This window comes from Squalius cephalus (genome assembly GCF_949319135.1).
Source record: "Squalius cephalus genome assembly, chromosome: 2".
Taxonomy (NCBI): Eukaryota; Metazoa; Chordata; class Actinopteri; order Cypriniformes; family Leuciscidae; genus Squalius; species Squalius cephalus.
This window is the reverse complement of record NC_137123.1, coordinates 22,760,237-22,781,250: the sequence shown is the minus strand read 5'-3', so window position 1 is coordinate 22,781,250 and position 21,014 is coordinate 22,760,237. Positions and strand designations below refer to the sequence as shown.

Below are 21,014 nucleotides of genomic sequence, written 5' to 3'. Positions count from 1 at the left end.
ACACACACACACACACACACACACACACACACACACACATACATGCATACATACATAAACACATACATGCATACACACATACATACATACAAACATACATACATGCACACATACATTATACACACATGCACACATATATACATACATACATACATGCACACATACATGCACACATACATACATACAAGGACACACACAACTCAGCCCTAAACATATGCAAATCCATATGGGCCCTTAAACTAAACTTGCGTTACCCACAACTTCACACACCTATACAAACACACAGGATGTGTGAAATTCTACGTGGAAAGTTTTCTTGGCCAGCATATGTGGAGGAAAAGCAGCACTACTAGTGTACGCCAAATACTGTAAATGTTATGAATGGCTGCAACCATAACATCTGTATCAGACCGTACACACTCTGACAGACACGAGCGCAGTGATGAGCAGGTTTTCGGGTGAGAGATCACTTCCTCCCCTGAGGGCTTGGTGATGGCCTGCTTCTGTTTTGACCAATCACACGCGAGCATTGGCTCACCCCCCCTGCCCATTGGTCATGGGTAATTAATTACCAAGCTGTTCCTTGTTTAGGCCAAATGAATATCAGCACATGGTTACCATGAAACAATGAGCCCCATCCCAAATCACTCAATCGTCCACTCCTCGGTGCTTTGTAACACACCATGTAGCATTCGCTAATGGACACCAAAGGGAGGAGGAAGTAGTTCGAGATACGAACGTGAGCTGGGATGTGGTGTAGTGCATCCTTTACTAGGGCACAGATCGTGTTTTAAATCACTTGGACTTCCACTACCGGTATTAAACCACTATGAGCAGGTCACTTTTTCCTAGTCCAAAACATAATTTGCAAAGATCATATATAGCTAGGCCACAGATGCTCAATCAACATTTTCTGTTATTAACAGTTTGTTGAGTTGGCATGATTCCTCTTTATTCAATGCCTGATTAGAAATAGAAACTCTTCAAATGATCTGAATCTTACAAAATCACTATAGCCTATGTTTTATGACCATTCATGTCTTTATATAATGCTGCATATAACCTTATATAACTGAAGCTGAAGAGTGTGAAATTAAACATTTCTTGTACTTTGTATTTTCTATGATCAGAAAACTAGCTTTGCATATCGCTAGGCGATTAGCCTGCTAGCTTATACATTTGCTACATTTTGTACATATGTTTTTGATTAATCAGGCATTACAAATTACTACTGCTTGAGGTTCTAGGTGGACTCAACTGAACACCTGACCGATACACACACTTAGTATATATATATATATATATATATATATTAGGGCTGTCAAACGATTAATCGCGATTAATCGCATCCAAAATAAAAGTTTGTGTTTACATAATATATGTGTGTGTATGGAGTATAATTATTTTCTATATATAAATACACACACATGCATATATATTTAAGAAAAATGTGTTATTTATATATAAAATATTTATATATAATATAAATTATATATAATATAAATATATATACACAGTATATACATGCAAATATTTCTTAAATATATACATGCATGTGTGTGTATTTATATAAAAAAAATTATACACCGTACACACACATATATTATGTAAAAACAAACTTTTATTTTGGATGCGATTAATCGCGATTAATCGTTTGACAGCCCTAATATATATATATATATATATATATATATATATGAAAGTATACTTTTATTACATTTATCTAATGTGAATGTTTGCAATCTTTCCAGATCTTTCCTATATCCAGAGACCTGACATGAATGGCAGAATAAGGCCAGTGAAGAATAAGTCAATTTCACACTTTTAAAACACCTCCACATGCAAAAAAATGTCAAATGCGATTTATATGACATTTGGAAAAAATATCATTCACAATGCACGTCTACTTTTGAACGGCCGTCAATGTGTGCCCCAAGATGGCACAGTTACAGCATCTACCAGCAAGGGTTAACTGGACCGTACCAACCAACCAAACCTTGACCCCTTGGCATAGAGATCATTATTAGCTATTAATACATGTTTGATTGAGTTTTAAATTAAAATCTAGAGGACGGTAAATCTCCAGGAATAAGATTGAGCATCCCTGCAGTAAAAGCATACAGCAAGAAAATGCAGACCAAACGTTTCTTAGGTGACAGCTAATCTGACATATCCAGTATTTCACACTTCAAAAAAAAAAGAAAATAACAACAGCAAAGCAAAATATGGTATTGAACTGCAGTGTTTGGTATAAAGATATTTTGATTGTTGTCTGCCGTACATATCTGCTTCCTCGCAACTTTCTCGCCCATATCCTCCATTCCAAAGAAGCAGAATGTCATTAAATGACATAATGAATGACATAATGCCATTAAATATGCATATCACTCATCTCAGAGACTTATGACACTGTGCATGACTGGACAAGAGCTCATTAAGTCACTGTAACTCTATCCGTAATGAAGTCATGCGCTGTGATTAAGGCTAAGCTTTAACCAGCAAAGTGAACGAGGGACGAGAGCCAAATTCACTCCTATGGTGATGGAGGTGTGAATTACAACAGGTGCACATTGATAAAGTGGCAATTCATCCCCATGAGGGGGAGGAGGGTCAAAAGACACACACATGCACACTCAGCCGTAACTTGCCTGTTAGCAAACTGACCTGTGCCATAAGGTATTCCTTTTGACCTGATTACACAAATGAACTGTGTTAAATGCGCCCATTACACATACACACAAATACACACATTGGAACCAAATCCTCTTAATTTGTTAGCCAATACTGTTAAAGCCGAGGAGTACAGGATAGACCAGTGCAGGATAATGACCTCCGTGTCATGTCAATCCATCTCTCCTGCTGCCACAAACACTTTCACACACAAACGTTTGTGCACTTCAGCAGACAACAGTTTGAACTCTGTATACCCTGCTTTTACTTTTCAGTTTGATCTGACCGTTCACTGCTGTACACAAACGAAAACAAAAAAATGAAAACACACTTTCAATTTTATTCAGTTTAGCAGAGAGTTAAGAGCTCTTTTTCTTTATATGTCTGTTTTTCCTTCTTTTTATTGGAAGTTTTGTGCATATACCAATTAGAGCTGCACGATTCTGGATCAATTGAGAATCACAACTTTTTTTGTTTCAAACGGAGATCACGATTCTCCCTTGATTCTGTACAGACAACTAAACAAAATAGCGTGTCATTTCCTAGAGGTTCTGACAAAATGTTAAGTGCTGCAGTCTATTTAAAATGTTTAAAAAATCAGTTTGAATGAATGATTAAATGACTCACTCATAAATACTTCACTTATTTCATTACTGGATGAATCAGCGTTTTTGAACAAATCTTTTGAATAAATGATTCAATGACAGATATAGTTCTTAACAGTCACTTGTCGCCACCTACTGGCGTGACGATGTAATTGATAAAAAATATATATATTTCTTTATATCCGACTTGTTTATATACAATCTATAAACTTTTATCCCAGTACTTCTGTGATAATTTGAATATTTGTATCACAGAAATTACTGATACTGTGTGGTTGTGACACTGTTTCATATCTACATTACAACTACTTTCTCTGGCTCAGCGACAGCGCGAACAAAGATTTGATTGTTCGATGTGTTAGTACTTGTCAAGTGTTTAATAGACACAGCCGAATCGCTGTCCTTTAAGAATGAGATTGTGTGTGTTTGAATCGAGATCATGATTTTTAATGATTAATCATGCAGCTATAATGCCTATTACACCTACTTTCTTTGAAAAGTCTGTCCTAGTTTAAAAAAAAAATCTCATTTATATTTAATAATTATTGATAATTTGAAATCAAACAAAAATCAAATAAGTTTCCTTTCCTAAGTTTAAAAAAAATTCCTATTAAAATATAAGTTATCCTAATGGTAAATGTTGTCCTATTAAGACAAGTGGAATCATATTGGAATCAAATTAGGATCCTTCCAAATTATTGTAGAAATTCCTAAATTTAATTTAAGAATTTTTTACAAAAAAAAAAAACCATAATAATAAAATAAAATTAATACCAAAAAAGAATACCAATGTCTAGGCTTTATAACACACTGTCCTGTTTCTCTGACTAGAAAGTACACAACATTCTAGCTCTCTATATTCACTCCTTCACAACAAAGCTACAAAACAAGCCCACACCACACATTTCACTAACAAGTCATCATCCATCCAATGAGAGGCTTTTATTGACTATCATCTTTGTTGTTTGAAAACTAACATTTATAAGTCAAATTTCCCCAGTTTTCAGGATGATAGATTAAGGCTTGTTGTTTGCTCAGTCGGTACACAGAGACACAAGTTCAATGTAGAGCAGTACATTGTCAGACAATTTGTGTACACAAGCAAGGTGTCTACCGCCTAAGTATCATTATTTCTGAAACAACGGCTGACACAATATCAGATTTGCACCATCTCTGTGTAGCAGTTATATCATTGAAAGTCTAGAATGCCCTCGTGTCCCTGTGTTCCGTTGCCATGCCAACAGAGGCTCCGTTACCACACCAACAGAATCTCTGAGTGATGCTTCACTCTGAAAGACATTCCACACTGTCCGCATCCCTCTGGTCCCTGTCAATCAGTGTCAAGCTTGATTGACAGCTGCTTCGACCCCACTGACGTGGGTAAAAAACGCTGTCACCTCACGTTAATCATCAGCGGCACATCTTAAGAGGGCGATACATCATCAGACGTTTTCAGATCGGCTAACGACTTTCCTGTTTTCCCAGGATTGAGTCTAACGGCTATCAGGAGCGCCTGTAGAGCAGCTTGAGAAAAGAGAGCAAGAGAGTAAAAGGCAGCTCGACCTCTCCGTCTGTTTCTCACCCTATTTTCTTACCCTCTATCTCTTTCTCAGTATTTATCGCTCCTACTCTCTCTTTCATTAACCCACTTAGCTGCAATGTCTGACCCAGACCACAGGCACATTACTCAAACTGGATCGAAGGCAGCACGACCAAGTGCAATTTGGGAGAATGCCTGCATGAAAACAAGACAATGGCGAGCTGAGTACCAGAAACTCACACATTCATTGAGGCAACAGAAAATTAGAGCCCTGAAAGAAAAAATAGACATGTCGTTTAGGCCTTCGAGTAAGTGGGAGAATTAGGTAAAATGGCGATGAGAGAGAAAGTGAAAGAGAGCATGTCAACTATTCAAGCTATTCAGAATACTATATTACCATACTACTTTTAATATTGTTGCAGCACATAGTTTGTAAGCTATTAGGGCTGGGACTGGGTATTGACACAAATTTCACAATTCAATTTCGATTCACAAGTTTGCGATTCGATTCAATTCCGATTTTGATTTAATTTGATTCGATATTGATTCATTTGGATGTACTGTACATAAGGGACATTACATGGCAAATTTTATCTATAAACGGGAAAAAATATCTCTCAAATGCTGTAAACTAGGAAGCCTGCCAGTAATTCATAAAAACATTTCAATTTTCATGATGGATTTATTCAAACATGCATGACATTTTAAAGAACATGTTAAGTAAAAATATGAATATGAAATCTGGTGCATATATTGAGCAAAATCTCCTCTCTATAGTTCATATGTCTAGCTAACTATCGAGCTACAGTATGTGCACTGAATATAGCATTAAGTCACACTGTTTACAAACTGTTTCATTGACATCTTTTCTTGGTTGAAACACTTTTTGAGCGAATACATGCAACATGATATGGATTTCAGTAAGTTGTACTGTGTCTTTCAACATATCTTCTGATGTTTATTTCGTGTTATAGCAGTGCGATCTGTCACGCCATATTGATGAGTCCCAAAACGGTATTTATTGAATTTCGTAATAAACTTGACACAATTTGAAAGCCGAGAGTTTGTTTCATATAAAAAAGTAACAGAGCACAAAGCTTATTGCGATTTATTGAATGGGAGGTACACTACAAATATTTTTTCATTTATCAACTGAAAACAACAGACTAAAAGGTCAACTCTTGGGATTTAGGAATCGATTTCAGTTCATCAAAATGAGAATTGATTAACACTGAGAAATCTATATTTTTAACCCAGCCATAGTATGTATTCTGTGCAAATCTCATGTATGCATTGAATATGGCCTATTACATTTGCAAAAATGGGCAGCATATATAAAGTACATAGCGCTGGGTACTGTATCCCACAATGCAATGCACAACCTTTTCTCTGTGATAAATTAACGTAAAATTAGCTATGATTTTTGACTCTTTTATGACTTTTACGGCTTAGCCCAACTATTGTTTAAGTGAACTGCCAAATTTTGTACATTTTTGCAGAAATTTGATTTTGAAAAAACAGTTAACCAAGATTTCCAAGGTTTGGCTGGTTAGCATGGTCCATTTAGACCCTACTGGTAGATGTTGCTACTACAGGCAAAAAGCATCTCTCTCCATTGAGTTGCTCAATGATAGTGAAGACTACATTTATTTGATCAAAAATACAGTAAAAACTGTAATATGAAATATTATTGCAATTTAAAATAACAGTTCTATATTATTTATTCCTGTGATGGTAAAGCTGAATTTTCAGCATCATTACTCTAGTCTTCAGTGTCAAATGATCCTTCACAAATCATTCTAATATGATGATATTTATTATCAATGTTGAAAAAAGTTGTGCTCCTTAATGTTTTTATAGAAACCATGATCTTTTTTCAGGGTTCTTTGACTAATAAAAAAAAAAGTTCAAACAAACAGAATGTATTTGAAACATTTTTAACAATGTCCATTTCTAAAGGTCTTTACTGTCACTTTAAATGCACATGCTTTAATGCACACACAGACCAGCCACTGAAAACTGAGACTCACACAGCATTTGATCACTGGATTTACAGAATTTTTTGTGTGTGTGTTTTCTCAACATTAAAATATACAAAATCACGTAATTTCATATTTACATGCAATGCATGGATTCCTCAACTTTTTTGTCAGCTGAACCTATCTGACCTCATATATTTACTTGAAGTACCCCTGAGATAATAAGTTAGGTCAATAATAAAATTAGTAACACTTTTGTTTTGGGTCCAAATCTCACTCTTAACTAGTTTATTATTAGCATGCATATTACTAGGATATTGGCTGTTTATTAAAGCACATATTAATGCCTTATTCTGCATGACCATATTCTACATCCCTTAATCCTACCCAATACCTAAACTTTACAATAACCTTACTAATTATTAATAAGCAGTGATTAGGAGTTTATTGAGGCAACAGTCATAGTTAATAGATAGTTAATAGTGAGAAATGGACTCTTAACCTATAGTGTGGCCATAAAATTAAATCAATAATAATAATAATCAATAATAAAATTAAGTTCATATCTGATGTCGGTTAGTTTTCACATGATATGCAGATAAACAAATGAAATATTTCATCTTTTTAAGAAAGTGTTTTATTTTGATACACTCACGGACCCTCTGCAGTTCCATCATGAACCCTGGGAAACCCTGACGTAATGTAATTAGAATAGATTTTCTTTCTCTTTTTATTTTTATATCAATATGGTACAAGATTATTCTATTCACATCAATGTGATAAACGAGTTAGGTCAAAAGTAATCTAAAAGTAATCAAAGAGTAGTCAGATTACATTACCTTAAATGTATAATGTAATGGATTATGTTACTAACTACATTTTTTTCATGTATTTTGTAATCAGTAACCGACTGCAGTTTGAAAGTAATCTACTCAGCAAGTATTCCATTACGAACATAGCCAGAGATAGCGAGGAAAAACAATAGAGAAGGTTTATCCCTTACCTTGAACATTGCCAGCCCAACTCCCATTCTCTCTCCTCAACTCCTGCATGATGATGTGAGCTGGGTCTTGTCTCTTCCTCTCATAGCCCTGGATGGAGGAGTGACTGACCGTTGAAGTAGTTTGAGGGATTGGTAAGAAAAAGTAGGACTGGTGTAGAGACCGTGGATGAAAATGTTGGTCCCTACTGTAAATCCAGGCTGGATGACTGAGCACAGGCAATTGTATATAAAATCAAAACTATTAAGAAAACTCACTCAAGAAAAGTAAGAATGATGCCTGGCTCACAAATGAAGACAAAATCAAAGACAAGTAAAACTTTAAATGCTTGAGCTATGCGAATGATGTTCAGTCACTCAAGAAAAGTTAAAAGTCTTGTATCAAACCTAAGAAATGAACGTAAAATTTTAAATGAACCAGGACAAAGTCAGGCCCGCAAAATGTGATATAAAATGAAAAAGGTGAAAAGAAGAAGATAAAATGTTTTTAAAAGTTCATTTTCATCTGTGAACAAGTCCACAAGCTCTGGAGTTGCTTGACGCCCAGCAGAGTCCAGTAGTGAGAGGGCCGGAGAAGCGACGTCTGGTCTTAAATTCTCATTGGTTCAAGTATCCATGAACGTCCTTCGCTGGGTCCTTCTCATGACACTATTGGAAGGGAAAAGAAGAGAACAGTATCTTAAGCACAGGTTTTCTGGCTAATGATGTTGAATAAAGATCAAACTTGATGATGATTTTGGAAAACTGAGTGACATTTTTCTTTTTTTCCCTTTTGTTATTTCTTTCAATTGATCTAATATACAGTGCTCAATACTTATTGGTAAACTGATATGTAAAAAGATGCATTTTAGTCAACTTCGAGCCATAGAAAGGACAGGCATGTTTCACAAACACACACAGTAGCACGCTTACAAATGCATACAAATACTTATGTGTGACATTTTTACCGTGTTACTTACCAGTCTAACTGTCCTGTGGCATTTCATCATTATTATTTGGGTAATGTTTACAAAAATGTGATACACAAGACAAGAGGGCGAGTGCAAGCATTCAAAAACGTAAGACAAGATGGTCGCTTTCCACTGATTTGTCCATTTCGCCCAATAATAGGCAAGTGAGATGCTTTTTTTTCCTTTTTGATTGTTTGTTTTTCAAACAGTCCATATATAAGAAAAAAATGTGAGGGAGATGATGAATTTGAGATGTCTAAAGGACAATTTCTAGCTGAAACTGAACTTTAATTGAGATTTCAAACTACTCACTGAGAGGAAAGCATAAACATAGAAATAAAATATCAACATGAATGGAAAAAGGGGATGTTCAGATTTCCTTCCATCTTACGTTGTGACACAACGTCACTTCTAGGATCACCATCCCTTTCTCAGATTCATTTAAAATTGAATAAAAACCAAGGAAAAATAAAAACAACCCTGTTTGACTCCTGTTTGTAATATTTAGAGGTAAATATATATTACAAACAACAAAATCAAAATACTAATCAAGAAAATCAATCAGTCAATCAAAAAAAGCAGTTCTGAATTAAAATGTATAAAATGAAGTACAAAATGATCATTCAAGGAGGATGGGGGTATAAATAACTTACAGTGGGGAGTGAAAAGTTTCATTCTCTATTGAGATTACAGTCATACAGTGGTCATGCACGACACCTAAAAACAGGGACCCTACATGAATAGAGAAAATCACGAAGTGGTGATAAGAAAAGAAGTGGAGGTGACAGCCAGTCCAAAAGGTGTTCGATGAACGGATAAAATGAGAGAAAAAGATGGCGAGTGACAGCAGAAAATTAAACACTCAATAAAACGAAGGAGTGACCATAACAGCGCAAATGGACTCGAGCTCACAGGCAGGTGAAACTGGGGGGGGGGGGGGACGACTGCTGTACTGAACCCTAATCAATCTTTTGAGCAAATGCCAATTTATTGTTCACAATTCAGGTTTCATGTTTCAGCAGCTCATCAGAAGGCTATCGACAACTCAAATCACAAGTTCAAAATGTGTCCAAGAAGCACAAATTAAGCAGTCACGCCAACCTCACCCATCTCTGTCAAAGAATGGAAGCAGAACCTCATCTCAGAAATGTGTCTGCAATGATTTCTCAAAGAAAATAGAAGACACTGATGCTTGCACTGGACAGTGGAGATGAATGGAGGATGTTTTTAGACCGGGTAGCCCAAGACTAGATGCGTGTGAGTGTTTTAAGTGTGTGTATGTGTGAGAGTATGCGTTACAAAAGAAATAATGGCAGGAAACAAATGTCTTTCTGTTCATAAGTGAGAGTGGAAGATGGACAGAGTTGGAGAGGAGTAAAAATGGGCATGGAGAAGTGACATTTAATTTTTGACACCTGGCTGTCCATTAGTTTAATGCATGTGTGTATGTGTGTGTCGATGTGTGTTTTATGTACATGTAAAAAAAGAACACACAAGTACACACACACAGACAAACAGACCGGACAGACACTAATCGAGCCGTTAAACCTACCTAGAAGAATATTAAAGCATCCAGGGAAAAAAAGAGTGATACGTGAGGGTAGATGGTGGAGGACAAAAGAACTGTTTAAAAAAGAGAGAAAGAAAAAGAAGAATTAAAAAAAATGATAAGGAGATGTGGAGATGGTTTTTTGAGTCTCTTTCGCAATTCTAACCAACTTTCATTCAGGGAGCGTCACACTTTTGAGATGAAGGGAGGGATGGGAGGAAGAGGGGATGATGGAAAGGAGGGACAGGTGAAGGAACGAAGGGGGACATATATAGTCAAAAATTTGTGAAAGAGTAAAAAAAAAACTTGCCCCTTCTTTCTCTTCTCGCCTGTCTCGTCATAAATAGACAAAATTATACACCATATAGATGGAGAAATATATCAGGAGGCAAATGATGGAGAGAGCGAACAAATGAAAAGATGATGTGCCTCCCAGCACCACGATGAGAAAGAAGAAGAAAACAAAACGAAAGAAAAAAACAAATACTCCAGTGGCTTCCGTTTTCCTTCCTTTCTTTTAAACAGGAAAGGCAGTCAGTTTGTTCCTGTTGTCCAGTTGTTGCTTTAGTTCATCTTTTTCTTTTTCTTTCCCTCTTTTTTCCTTTCTTTCTCTCCCTTTCTTTTGGCTTCTGAAGGAGTCCTCCGTTTGCAGTAAGTAATAGCCCTTTTCCACAGACAGCGACTGAGGCAGAACAGTAGGAAGAGGTGTAACGGTTGCGATGTCTGCCCAAGAATTCCACACAACGAGACTGCGCTCTCTCTCTCTCTCTCTCTCTCTCTCTCTCTCTCTCTCTCTCTCTCTCTCTCTCTCTCTCTCTCTCCTCCCTTACGGACAGAACACTGTTGAGTAGGAGTGAGGCAGAGGAAGCAGAATGAGAGGGGTCCCTCTACAGGATTACTGCACAACTGAGAGAGAGGGAGAAAAAGAGGAAAAGCTAAGAATGTCTTTTCTATTCCAGTTCAAAGTAATAGAAATTTGTAGTAAAATTATTCAGTATAAATAAGCAAAAAAATTATTAAATACACAACATGGGGTATTTTGCAAAGCATGACATTAGATGATACTAATAATCATAATGACGGTACCAATAAAAGTTTGAAACAAATTTACTAATTATATCTATCTATATCTAAAAACATTTTTAATGCACTACAGTTCAAAAGTTTGGGGTTGGTAAGATTGTTTTATTGTTTTTAATGTCTCCTCTCACCAAGACTGCATTTATTTGATCAAAAACACAGTAAAACAGTGATATTGTGAAATAACGTTTTCTATTGTAATGCATTTTAAATGTAATTCATTCCTGTAATCAAAGCTGAATTTTCAGCATCATTACTCCAGTCTTCAGTGTCACATGATCCTTCAGACATCATTCTAATATGATGATTTGCGCATATTAGAATTAGGGCTGTCAAAAGATTAATCACGATTAATCGCATCCAAAATAAAAGTTTGTGTTTAAATAATATATGTGTGTGTACTGTGTATAATTAAATTTGTACATATAAATACACACACATGCTTGTATATATTTAAGAAAAATGTGTAATTTATATATATAAAAAAAAATATTTATATATAATATAAATTATATATAAATATATACAGTATATGTATGCAAATATTTCTTAAATATATGCATGTGTGTGTATTTCTATATACAAAATAATTATACACAGTACACACACATATATTATGTAAACACAAACTTTTATTTTGGATGCGATTAATCGCGATTAATCTTTTGACAGCCCTAATTAGAATAGAAATCTTTTGGAACATTACAAACATCTTTACTGTCATTTTTGATCAATTTAATGCATCCATGCTGAATGAAAGTCAAAAAATGTGGAACTCCAACCCAACAAAAATGAAGTCAGTGTACAAAAAAAATAAAAATAAAATATATATATATATATATATTTTTTTTTTTATTTTTTTTTTTTTTTTTGTACACTGAATTCATTTTTGTTGGGTTGGACCTGGGTGGAAAAGCACCACATTTCAGCTCTCAAAATCTTCACCAAACAGGAACAAACGATATGTATTCTACATGTAAGTTACGAAATAAGCTAAATTAGTATAACTTATACAATTATTAATGTTTTGTTCCAAAAAGAAATTAAATCTCTTTGTTGTGTGACTTTGTTGAATTTCCTTGAATTGCAATTCAAAACTGTGGTATGTGGGCAATCAAATTAAAATTCCAACTTGAGCCAATTCCTCATTCTAGATAGATATTGCCCAGTCCTACTTAGGCACTGATTCTGTACCGGTGCACTTCCACTCCATCTGTCATCGGTCTAAGTTTTCTGTGTACATGTGGATGTCTGGTTCTCAGATGTCTGCTCTCTCAAGGGCTCACTCTCTCTTTCTTTGGTTTCTTGGCTTGAACTACTGATCACTGTGCTTTTGATCCTCAGTTTCTTGGCACCTGTCTTCCACTCCTTTTTTAAACTCACACAGTCTGTCTGCCTGTTGCTCTCTCCCTCTGCTGATCATTTTGAAATAGACAAAAATAAAAGGAAAGTTAAAGAAGGGCCATAGAAATGGCGCAATTTGGGCTTTCAATTTTGTAAAGATTTTTCTATAATTTCTATTGAAAAGGCTACTACTAAACTTTTTACCACCTCAGGCCCAAAGTATCAGGGTTGTAACTGAGATAAATAGATATTGGATATCAATCAAAAATATTGTGCAGTGCATATCAATAAAAAAAAACACCAATCATAAATACTAGCCATAAAGCACTACATAAAAAGCTATCAACCCTGTTTGGAATTCATGTAGCCTACCAACAATTTGAATAGAAAACTGAATCAATACTGGCAGTATCATTGCCATCATTTACAGTGGGGGACTCCAGGGACATGTCCCCACCACTTTTATCATGGATAATTTAAGCCAAACGGGTTTCACCATTTACCCCTATCTTTTAAGATAATAGAAACATGCTCATGCTAAAAAGTACACTATGTAACTTTTGGTCCACCAGCGGTCAAAAAACTGCATGCATTTTGCGGAAGAACATTGTTTTGGTTGTGCTTCGGCTGTGCGGATGAATATGACCCTTCACAATACATTTCAATAAACTCTGAGAGCTACAAATTTCAATTTATCTGTTCAATAAAATACCTTACTCACCTGTCGAGTAATAAAAACGGCATCTCCGCATCGCTTTTACAAAATTTCAAATCCCTCAGTTCTCGCCATTTACGAAAAGCCAAGACAATGTTAATTCTTGTTTTATTACGGGCTCTTTTTGTAAAAGTTTGTTAAAAAACCTGATCAAACGTAAAGCTGATTTCTTTGATTTTATAGTCAATGGCAAATCTCCCCAAACCGGTTATGTTAATGTTACTGGAAAAGAGATACAAAAAATACTAATAGTGGCTATAGCTAGTAATTATCATCATATCACAGCACATTATTCACAATCAACAGTAGCCACGTTTCCATTACCCTTCAAATTGCACAAATTTAAATTGCGAATTGAAAATACGCTTAATGGAAACACGTAATTTTCGCAAAAAAGTTTTTACGCTCGCATGAGGTGGTTTTTCAGGCAATTCTAAAAAGAAATATTTCGCAGAACTGCAATGGAAGAAGTTTTTGCGCATTTACAGTTACCTGACGTAATGACACGGTATGTTTGGACAGAATACGAGACAGAGTTCTTTATTAAATTCATAAAAGACAAAAGAATAACAGGAATACTGAATTCTAAACCTCAAAGAAATGGCACAACCAAGACCTCGAAGCAGAAATGAGGGAGAAACGCCCAGAAACCCCCCATTCAGTAGGTATGTACCCCATAAGTGTCTTTCCTTACCATTAATGCTTGGATAACACGCCTATCTCCTTCTATTAATAATAATGGCTAGTATGGCGGCTGCAATATACAGTGAGGAAAATAAGTATTTGAACACCCTGATATTTTGCAAGTTCTCCCACTTGGAAATCATGGAGGGGTCTGAAATTGTCATCGTAGGTGCATGTCCACTGTGAGAGACACAATCTAAAAAAAAAAATACAGAAATCACAGTATATGATTTTTTAACTATTTATTTGTATGATACAGCTGCAAATAAGTATTTGAACACCTGTCTATCAGCTAGAATTCTGACCCTCAAAGACCTGTTAGTCTGCCTTTAAAATGTCCACCTCCACTCCATTTATTATCCTAAATTAGATGCATTTGTTTGAGGTCGTTAGCTGCATAAAGACACCTGTCCACCCCATACAATCAGTAAGAATCCAACTACTAACATGGCCAAGACCAAAGAGCTGTCCAAAGACACTAGAGACAAAATTGTACACCTCCACAAGGCTGGAAAGGGCTACGGGGAAATTGCCAAGCAGCTTGGGGAAAAAAGGTCCACTGTTGGAGCAATCATTAGAAAATGGAAGAAGCTAAACATGACTGTCAATCTCCCTCGGACTGGGGCTCCATGCAAGATCTCACCTCGTGGGGGCTCAATGATCCTAAGAAAGGTGAGAAATCAGCCCAGAACTACACCAGGAGGAGCTGGTCAATGACCTGAAAAAAGCTGGGACCACCATTTCCAAGGTTACTGTTGGTAATACACTAAGACGTCATGGTTTGAAATCATGCATGGCACGGAAGGTTCCCCTGCTTAAACCAGCACATGTCAAGGCCCGTCTTAAGTTTGCCAATGACCATTTGGATGATCCAGAGGAGTCATGGGAGAAAGTCATGTGGTAAGATGAGACCATATTCCACTAAACGTGTTTGGAAGAAGAAGAATGATGAGTACCATCCCAAGAACACCATCCCTACTGTGAAGCATGGGGGTGGTAGCATCATGCTTTGGGGGTGTTTTTCTGCACATGGGACAGGGCGACTGCACTGTATTAAGGAGAGGATGACTGGGGCCATGTATTGCGAGATTTTGGGGAACAACCTCCTTCCCTCAGTTAGAGCATTGAAGATGGGTCGAGGCTGGGTCTCCCAACATGACAATGACCCGAAGCACACAGCCAGGATAACCAAGGAGTGGCTCTGTAAGAAGCATATCAAGGTTCTGGCGTGGCCTAGCCAGTCTCCAGACCTAAACCCAATAGAGAATCTTTGGAGGGAGCTCAAACTCTGTGTTTCTCAGCGACAGCCCAGAAACCTGACTGATCTAGAGAAGATCTGTGTGGAGGAGTGGGCCAAAATCCCTCCTGCAGTGTGTGCAAACCTGGTGAAAAACTACAGGAAACGTTTGACCTCTGTAATTGCAAACAAAGGCTACTGTACCAATATTAACATTGATTTTCTCAGGTGTTCAAATACTTATTTGCAGCTGTATCATCCAAATAAATAGTTAAAAAATCATACATTGTGATTTCTGGATTTTTTTTTTTTTTAGATTATGTCTCTCACAGTGGACCTACGATGACAATTTCAGACCCCTCCATGATTTCTAAGTGGGAGAACTTGCAAAATAGCAGGGTGTTCAAATACTTATTTTCCTCACAGCAACATTCGTTGCCATGATTTTTGGAATGACTTCTCGCGAGAGGGAAAAATTACGTTTTAGTCGTATAACATTGGTTAATGGAAACGCCATCATTTCGCAATCGTTTTTTTATCGACATTTAGAAAAAAAATCGCAAAAGTAATGGAAACGCGCCAAGACAGTGCGTTAACATGCACGTTCTTAACCCAATAATGCTTAATAAACCAACAACGTGGTAATAGGCTAACAACTCAAAGAGTGCGTCTCAATCAGCTCAATTGTGAACATGAATTCGGGCACTGATAAGCACAGTAAAGACCCTATTAATATTATTCACGCTTTCCTTTATCGCAGTAAGGTCATAAACAGCTTAAGAATAAACCGATCTACAGAGCTAGATTTTTGCCCATTACCCTGATTTCTCCCGGCATGTAAACACCTTAACCTGCATTCTGTCGGCTAAATGAAGTGCGCATGTGTGATTTGTGACAGGAAAGTGTCCTCATTTCATGGTAGGGGAAGAGAAATATCAACTTTTTCTTGACCCAAGAAATATAAAAAATGTGTTCTCATTTCATGCAACCAAAGGACAAGTTGTACATTTGTAGAAACTTCAAATACGAGAGGATTGAATGTACAGATGAGTATGTGGGAGTTTCCCCTGACATTTTGAAATACTCTAGGTGTTTTGAATGTAATACACATAATAAAAAGAGTGAAATACATCGGTGCTTACGTTTTGACGTCACTACCCAGCAAACACATTTACGTTGTGGCAACGTCTGTGGCACGTTGCATTTCTGCTATGGCAACATCGCTGTCTACGTGCTCGCAACATTGTAACAACGTAGAATTGGACAAGACAGGGCTGTAGCAACGTTGTTGCGCGACATTCACCAACTGAGAGATGACGTTCTGACAATTTTTTGTTTTTATGCTATAGATAGGCCTATAGATATCCCCCATTTAGTATTTTATGTTTTGAGGTTAATTTTTAATTAGTCAAATGTTAGATAATTATATAGTTGTTTTAAATATTGTTTATCCTTATTAGCCTATTATTTAATGAGGCTATCAGTAAATTAGCCTAATTATAATTAACACCTGCAAGTGTACACTTTGAAGAGTAAAAATTACAGAAGGTTACGTTAATTCAACTTTATTAAAACTAACTGCATATATGGTAATCAAATTGCACTTCCAAAAGTCATACATTTGTGAAAAAAGAAAAAAACTAAATAATTGAATATACAAATTTCGGTACTATACGGTTATCCGGACCACACGTGACCACACGTAAATGTACTATACAGTTAACCTAACCCTAACCCTACCCAAATAGGTGTGGTCCGGATAACCGTATAGTTCCCAAATTTCTTTTAAGTATAATAAATAAAACATAAAAAGCAAAGATCAGAACATTTAATGAACAAAACCGGTTCTGTACATGGCAGACAGTAGTCGAAAGCCGGACGATAAAATTCGGTAAACGGAATCAGTCCAGGAAACATCCACAAATCCAGAGGAGCAAAGAAACTATAATGAGACTAAATAGCAGACAAATGAAATGAAAAACTAAACAGTGCGAGCGAGACTACATTAGTCACATTAGAAAATTAAGTTGTAGGTTGTGTTTGAATAATTACATATCTTATTTAGCTGAGGTAAATAAAACGCAATACTCACGTATCCTTGCTCGATGAAGAACGAGACAACACAATGAGACCAACGGGCGGTTGAAATTTAAAAGGCTGTTTTTCGCGCTTCAGGGCAATGACGACTGACGAGTACACATAAGTCCAGTGGTTGTCAAGACACCGTTGGCACAACCTTAAGCAATGGCCCTGAACGGTGGTTTAATGTCAACATTGTGACAACGCTGTAACAACCTTCACTACACAACGTATTTATAGCAACCTCTTGGCCATGTTGATAAAACGTTGTTAGAAGGTTGGGTACGTTGTGCCAACGTTCTGTGTTTGCTACCGGGCAATAACCTGTTTTTTTAATACAGTCTTGTAAACGTGGTTGCTGGGTTATTGATTTGGATGTAAATCAGGTTATTTCAATAAACTGATTTTTGGTAGTTATCAGCATATTGGTGTGATCCTGTTCTCTCACATCACCATTCTTCTCATGGGAAATACACAAGTCACATTGGTAAGCAACAGTCATCAATTTCTTATCACTCCCATCACTCAATGTCAAATAACCCACTCAATTAATGGTCATATCTCTCTCTTCCCCATCTGTTTGGCAACATGGCGACTATATGCGCCAACTTTGCTGTCATCCTCATAATACAGCTGCTAACTTAGCTGAACTAACACAGTTTCCCTAATCAAAATGTACAATGGTCGTGTCAAAAAAACTGTTATACTTCCATTTGCCTCTGCTTTTGTTTTTGTAATCCATCTCAAAAGAGAAAATATGTTCTGAAGGGAGTAGTAACAAATAGGCTTCTGAATATTTTGTTACTTGTGTCTTGTTCTTATCTCTTTTTTTTTTTTTCTTGTCTGTGTGTGTAAATACATTTTAAATTTTATTTGTGTAGATTTAAAAATGCAGGAGAATACAAAATCTAAGACTAAATGTTTGATGTTTTGAAATTTAAAGGTACACTTTGGCTGAATCCGAAATCGAATTCTGCTCACCTGTTGACCACATTGCTTTTATGACATTTCAAATTCCTCATTTCTCAGTCTCACCATCTCCGAAAAGTCAAGCCAATCTTGATTTTTGTTTTATTAGAGCCGGAGCAACTTTTCTCTATTTACGGATTGTCCTTTGGCTGCACGAAATGAGAACACATTTTTTATATTTCTTGGGTCAAGAAAAAGTTGATATTTCACCTCTTCTACCACGAAACACTCACTGTGGCTGGATGTGCTGAAATCTTCCGTATGAGGACGCTTTCCTGTCGGCGGTTTAATGTTTTTACATTACCACACACGTTGTTGGCTTATTAAGCGTTATGGGGTTAAGAATGTGCATGTAAATGCACTCACTGTTGATTATGAATAATGTACTGTGATATGATGATAATTACTAGCTATAGCCACTATTAGTATTTTTTGTATCTCTTTTCCAATAACATTAAAGGGGTGGTTCAGGATTTTGGACATCGGCCCTCATTTCCAAGTTAGCCTGTGTGTTATTTATCAGTGGAGACAGTTTTCAAAAATTTTCACCCAGTCCTCCCAGTTGCATATTTCGCCGGTGCTAGGCTAGCGCGAGTCAACGGTAACTGCTAGCCTGCAATTAAAACAGTTTTACCCACTCCACAGTACACCAAAAGCAAATAAATTATAACGCCAGACTATCGATGTAAATGTCTGTTGAGAGAATAATGTTAGAAATCAAACTACTCTTGCATCTCAATGATCGCATTACATTTACAGGAACTAGTTTCTCAGCAGCGGCGGAATTATACTTTGCTCCGGTTAGTACTGCGCCGAAAAGTAAACACAGAACAGAAGCGCACTACAGTCGGGAAGTCTAGCTAGCTAGTAGTAGTCTCGGTTGCCTAGGTAACTTAATATCACTCCGCCGCTGCTGTAGACTGTGCTAATAAATACAGGGAACAAAGTATAACTATTGCAATGCGATGAAAGGGTAGTTTGATTTCTAACATTATTCTCTCAACAGACATTTACATCGATAGTCTGGCGTTATAATTTATTTGCTTTTGGTGTACTGTGGAGTGGGTAAAACTGTTTTAATGTCAGGCTAGCAGTTACCGTTGACTCGCGCTAGCCTAGCACCGGCGAACTATGCAACTGGGAGGACTGGGTGAACATTTTTGAAAACTGTCTCCACTGATAAATAACACCCAGGCTAACTTGGAAATGAGGTGCGATGTCCAAAATCCTGAACCACCCCTTTAACATAACCGGTTTGGGGAGATATACCATTGACTATAAAATCAGAGAAATCAGCTTTATGTTTGATCAGGTTTTTTAAACAAACTTTAACAAAAAGAAAATGCGACAGAGCTCGTAATAAAACAAGAATCAACACTGGCTTGGCTTTTCATAAAATGGCGAGAACTGAGGGATTTGAAATTTTGTAAAAGCGATTACCATAGTGAATCAGGGTAAGACAAAAACACATACGTTTTGAAGGATCTGTGTATTGACATTTAAATTTTGTTCATTTTGAACATAGTGAACCATTAATACATAATTTGTTTATAAATTATATAAATAAATGATATTACTCAAAGATTTATCTGAATTTCTTAATTAGAGAATTTCTTAGGATTTTTTGTAGCCATCTGCATGAACTCTGGTAATCATGTTGTTGAGAATTATCCAGATAGAATCTTTAGCTTCCATGGAAGTAAAAATGTCACTGTACAAAAGATATCACATGGTCAATTATGGTCAAAACTAACTTTAGCTGGACAATAACTTTATTCTAGAGCTGCAGTAAAGCCAAAACAATCTCTGTTTACTTTACTTTCCTATTATCACTGTAAAGCTGCTTTGAAACAGTCCATATTGTTAAAAGAGTGATATAAATGAAGGTGACTTGACTTGACAATGTTACAAATTTGGTGTGACAGTGACTTAGAGGGCAGATTTATTACATCTTTTTTCATTTTACATAATACCTTTTCTGTTTCACAATTTCACATTATCACAAGTTACAGAATCATTTAAATATTCTCAATTTTAGAGAAGATTTGATCGAATAAGTTTGGCAAAACGATAGTTCATGTTTGGAGTAGCTGATGTGTGGCCAGAAAAAGAAAAAACTTTATAGGAACAATTACTCGTCGTCGGTATGGTCTAAAAGTGATTTTGAACTTACCGCTGTTTTTTGTGCAGACATACGCTGTCCTCGCGCGTTTCTGGGTCATGTAGTATGGCAGAGATTGGATGAAATCAATCGGTCTCGTTGTGTGGATGTTTGTGCTCTGAATCTAATGACGTATTTCTGTCCTTCGCGGTTCTTCTTGCCAATCACAATTCAATTTTGATCTAGCGCCAATACATCACATATTCTGAGGCTGCTTCAAATTCAACTAAAATGGTTAATTGCTTCAACGAAATAGTTCAAAATATTGAAAACGTAAACACTTTCCCCTTTAAATACAAAATAATTGTTTCATGACCCCTTTTATGGTGCCAAAATACCTTCTGATATAAAGGGATTTAAATGTTTGTCACTTATCAGTGTGGGAATGCAACTTTCCTAAGATGTATTAATAGACCTACTACAGTTTTTCTATTTGCATGAGATCATGCGTC

At 36.4% G+C, this 21,014-nt stretch overlaps 1 protein-coding gene across 4 annotated transcripts in view; it reads right to left on the bottom strand.

The window, feature by feature from the left end:
- grin2bb (glutamate receptor, ionotropic, N-methyl D-aspartate 2B-b) overlaps positions 1–20,672 on the bottom strand; it is a 105,087-nt gene extending 84,415 nt beyond the window's left edge. Inside the window, exons 1-4 of one of the 4 annotated variants that reach the window (XM_079864185.1) lie at positions 20,575–20,672; positions 12,549–12,788; positions 10,297–11,199; positions 7,798–8,442 (exon numbers count right to left, since the gene is read on the bottom strand). In XM_079864185.1, the coding sequence (XP_079720311.1) occupies positions 7,798–7,824 (27 nt within the window). In that variant the 5' untranslated portion in view covers positions 7,825–8,442; positions 10,297–11,199; positions 12,549–12,788; positions 20,575–20,672. Of the gene's footprint in view, positions 1–7,797; positions 8,443–8,753; positions 9,057–10,296; positions 11,200–12,548; positions 12,789–17,445; positions 17,456–18,413; positions 18,476–20,574 lie in introns of those variants that run through there. The other 3 variants (XM_079864186.1, XM_079864187.1, XM_079864188.1) reach the window with 3 other exon arrangements.
- Positions 20,673–21,014: the final 342 nt, after the last annotated feature.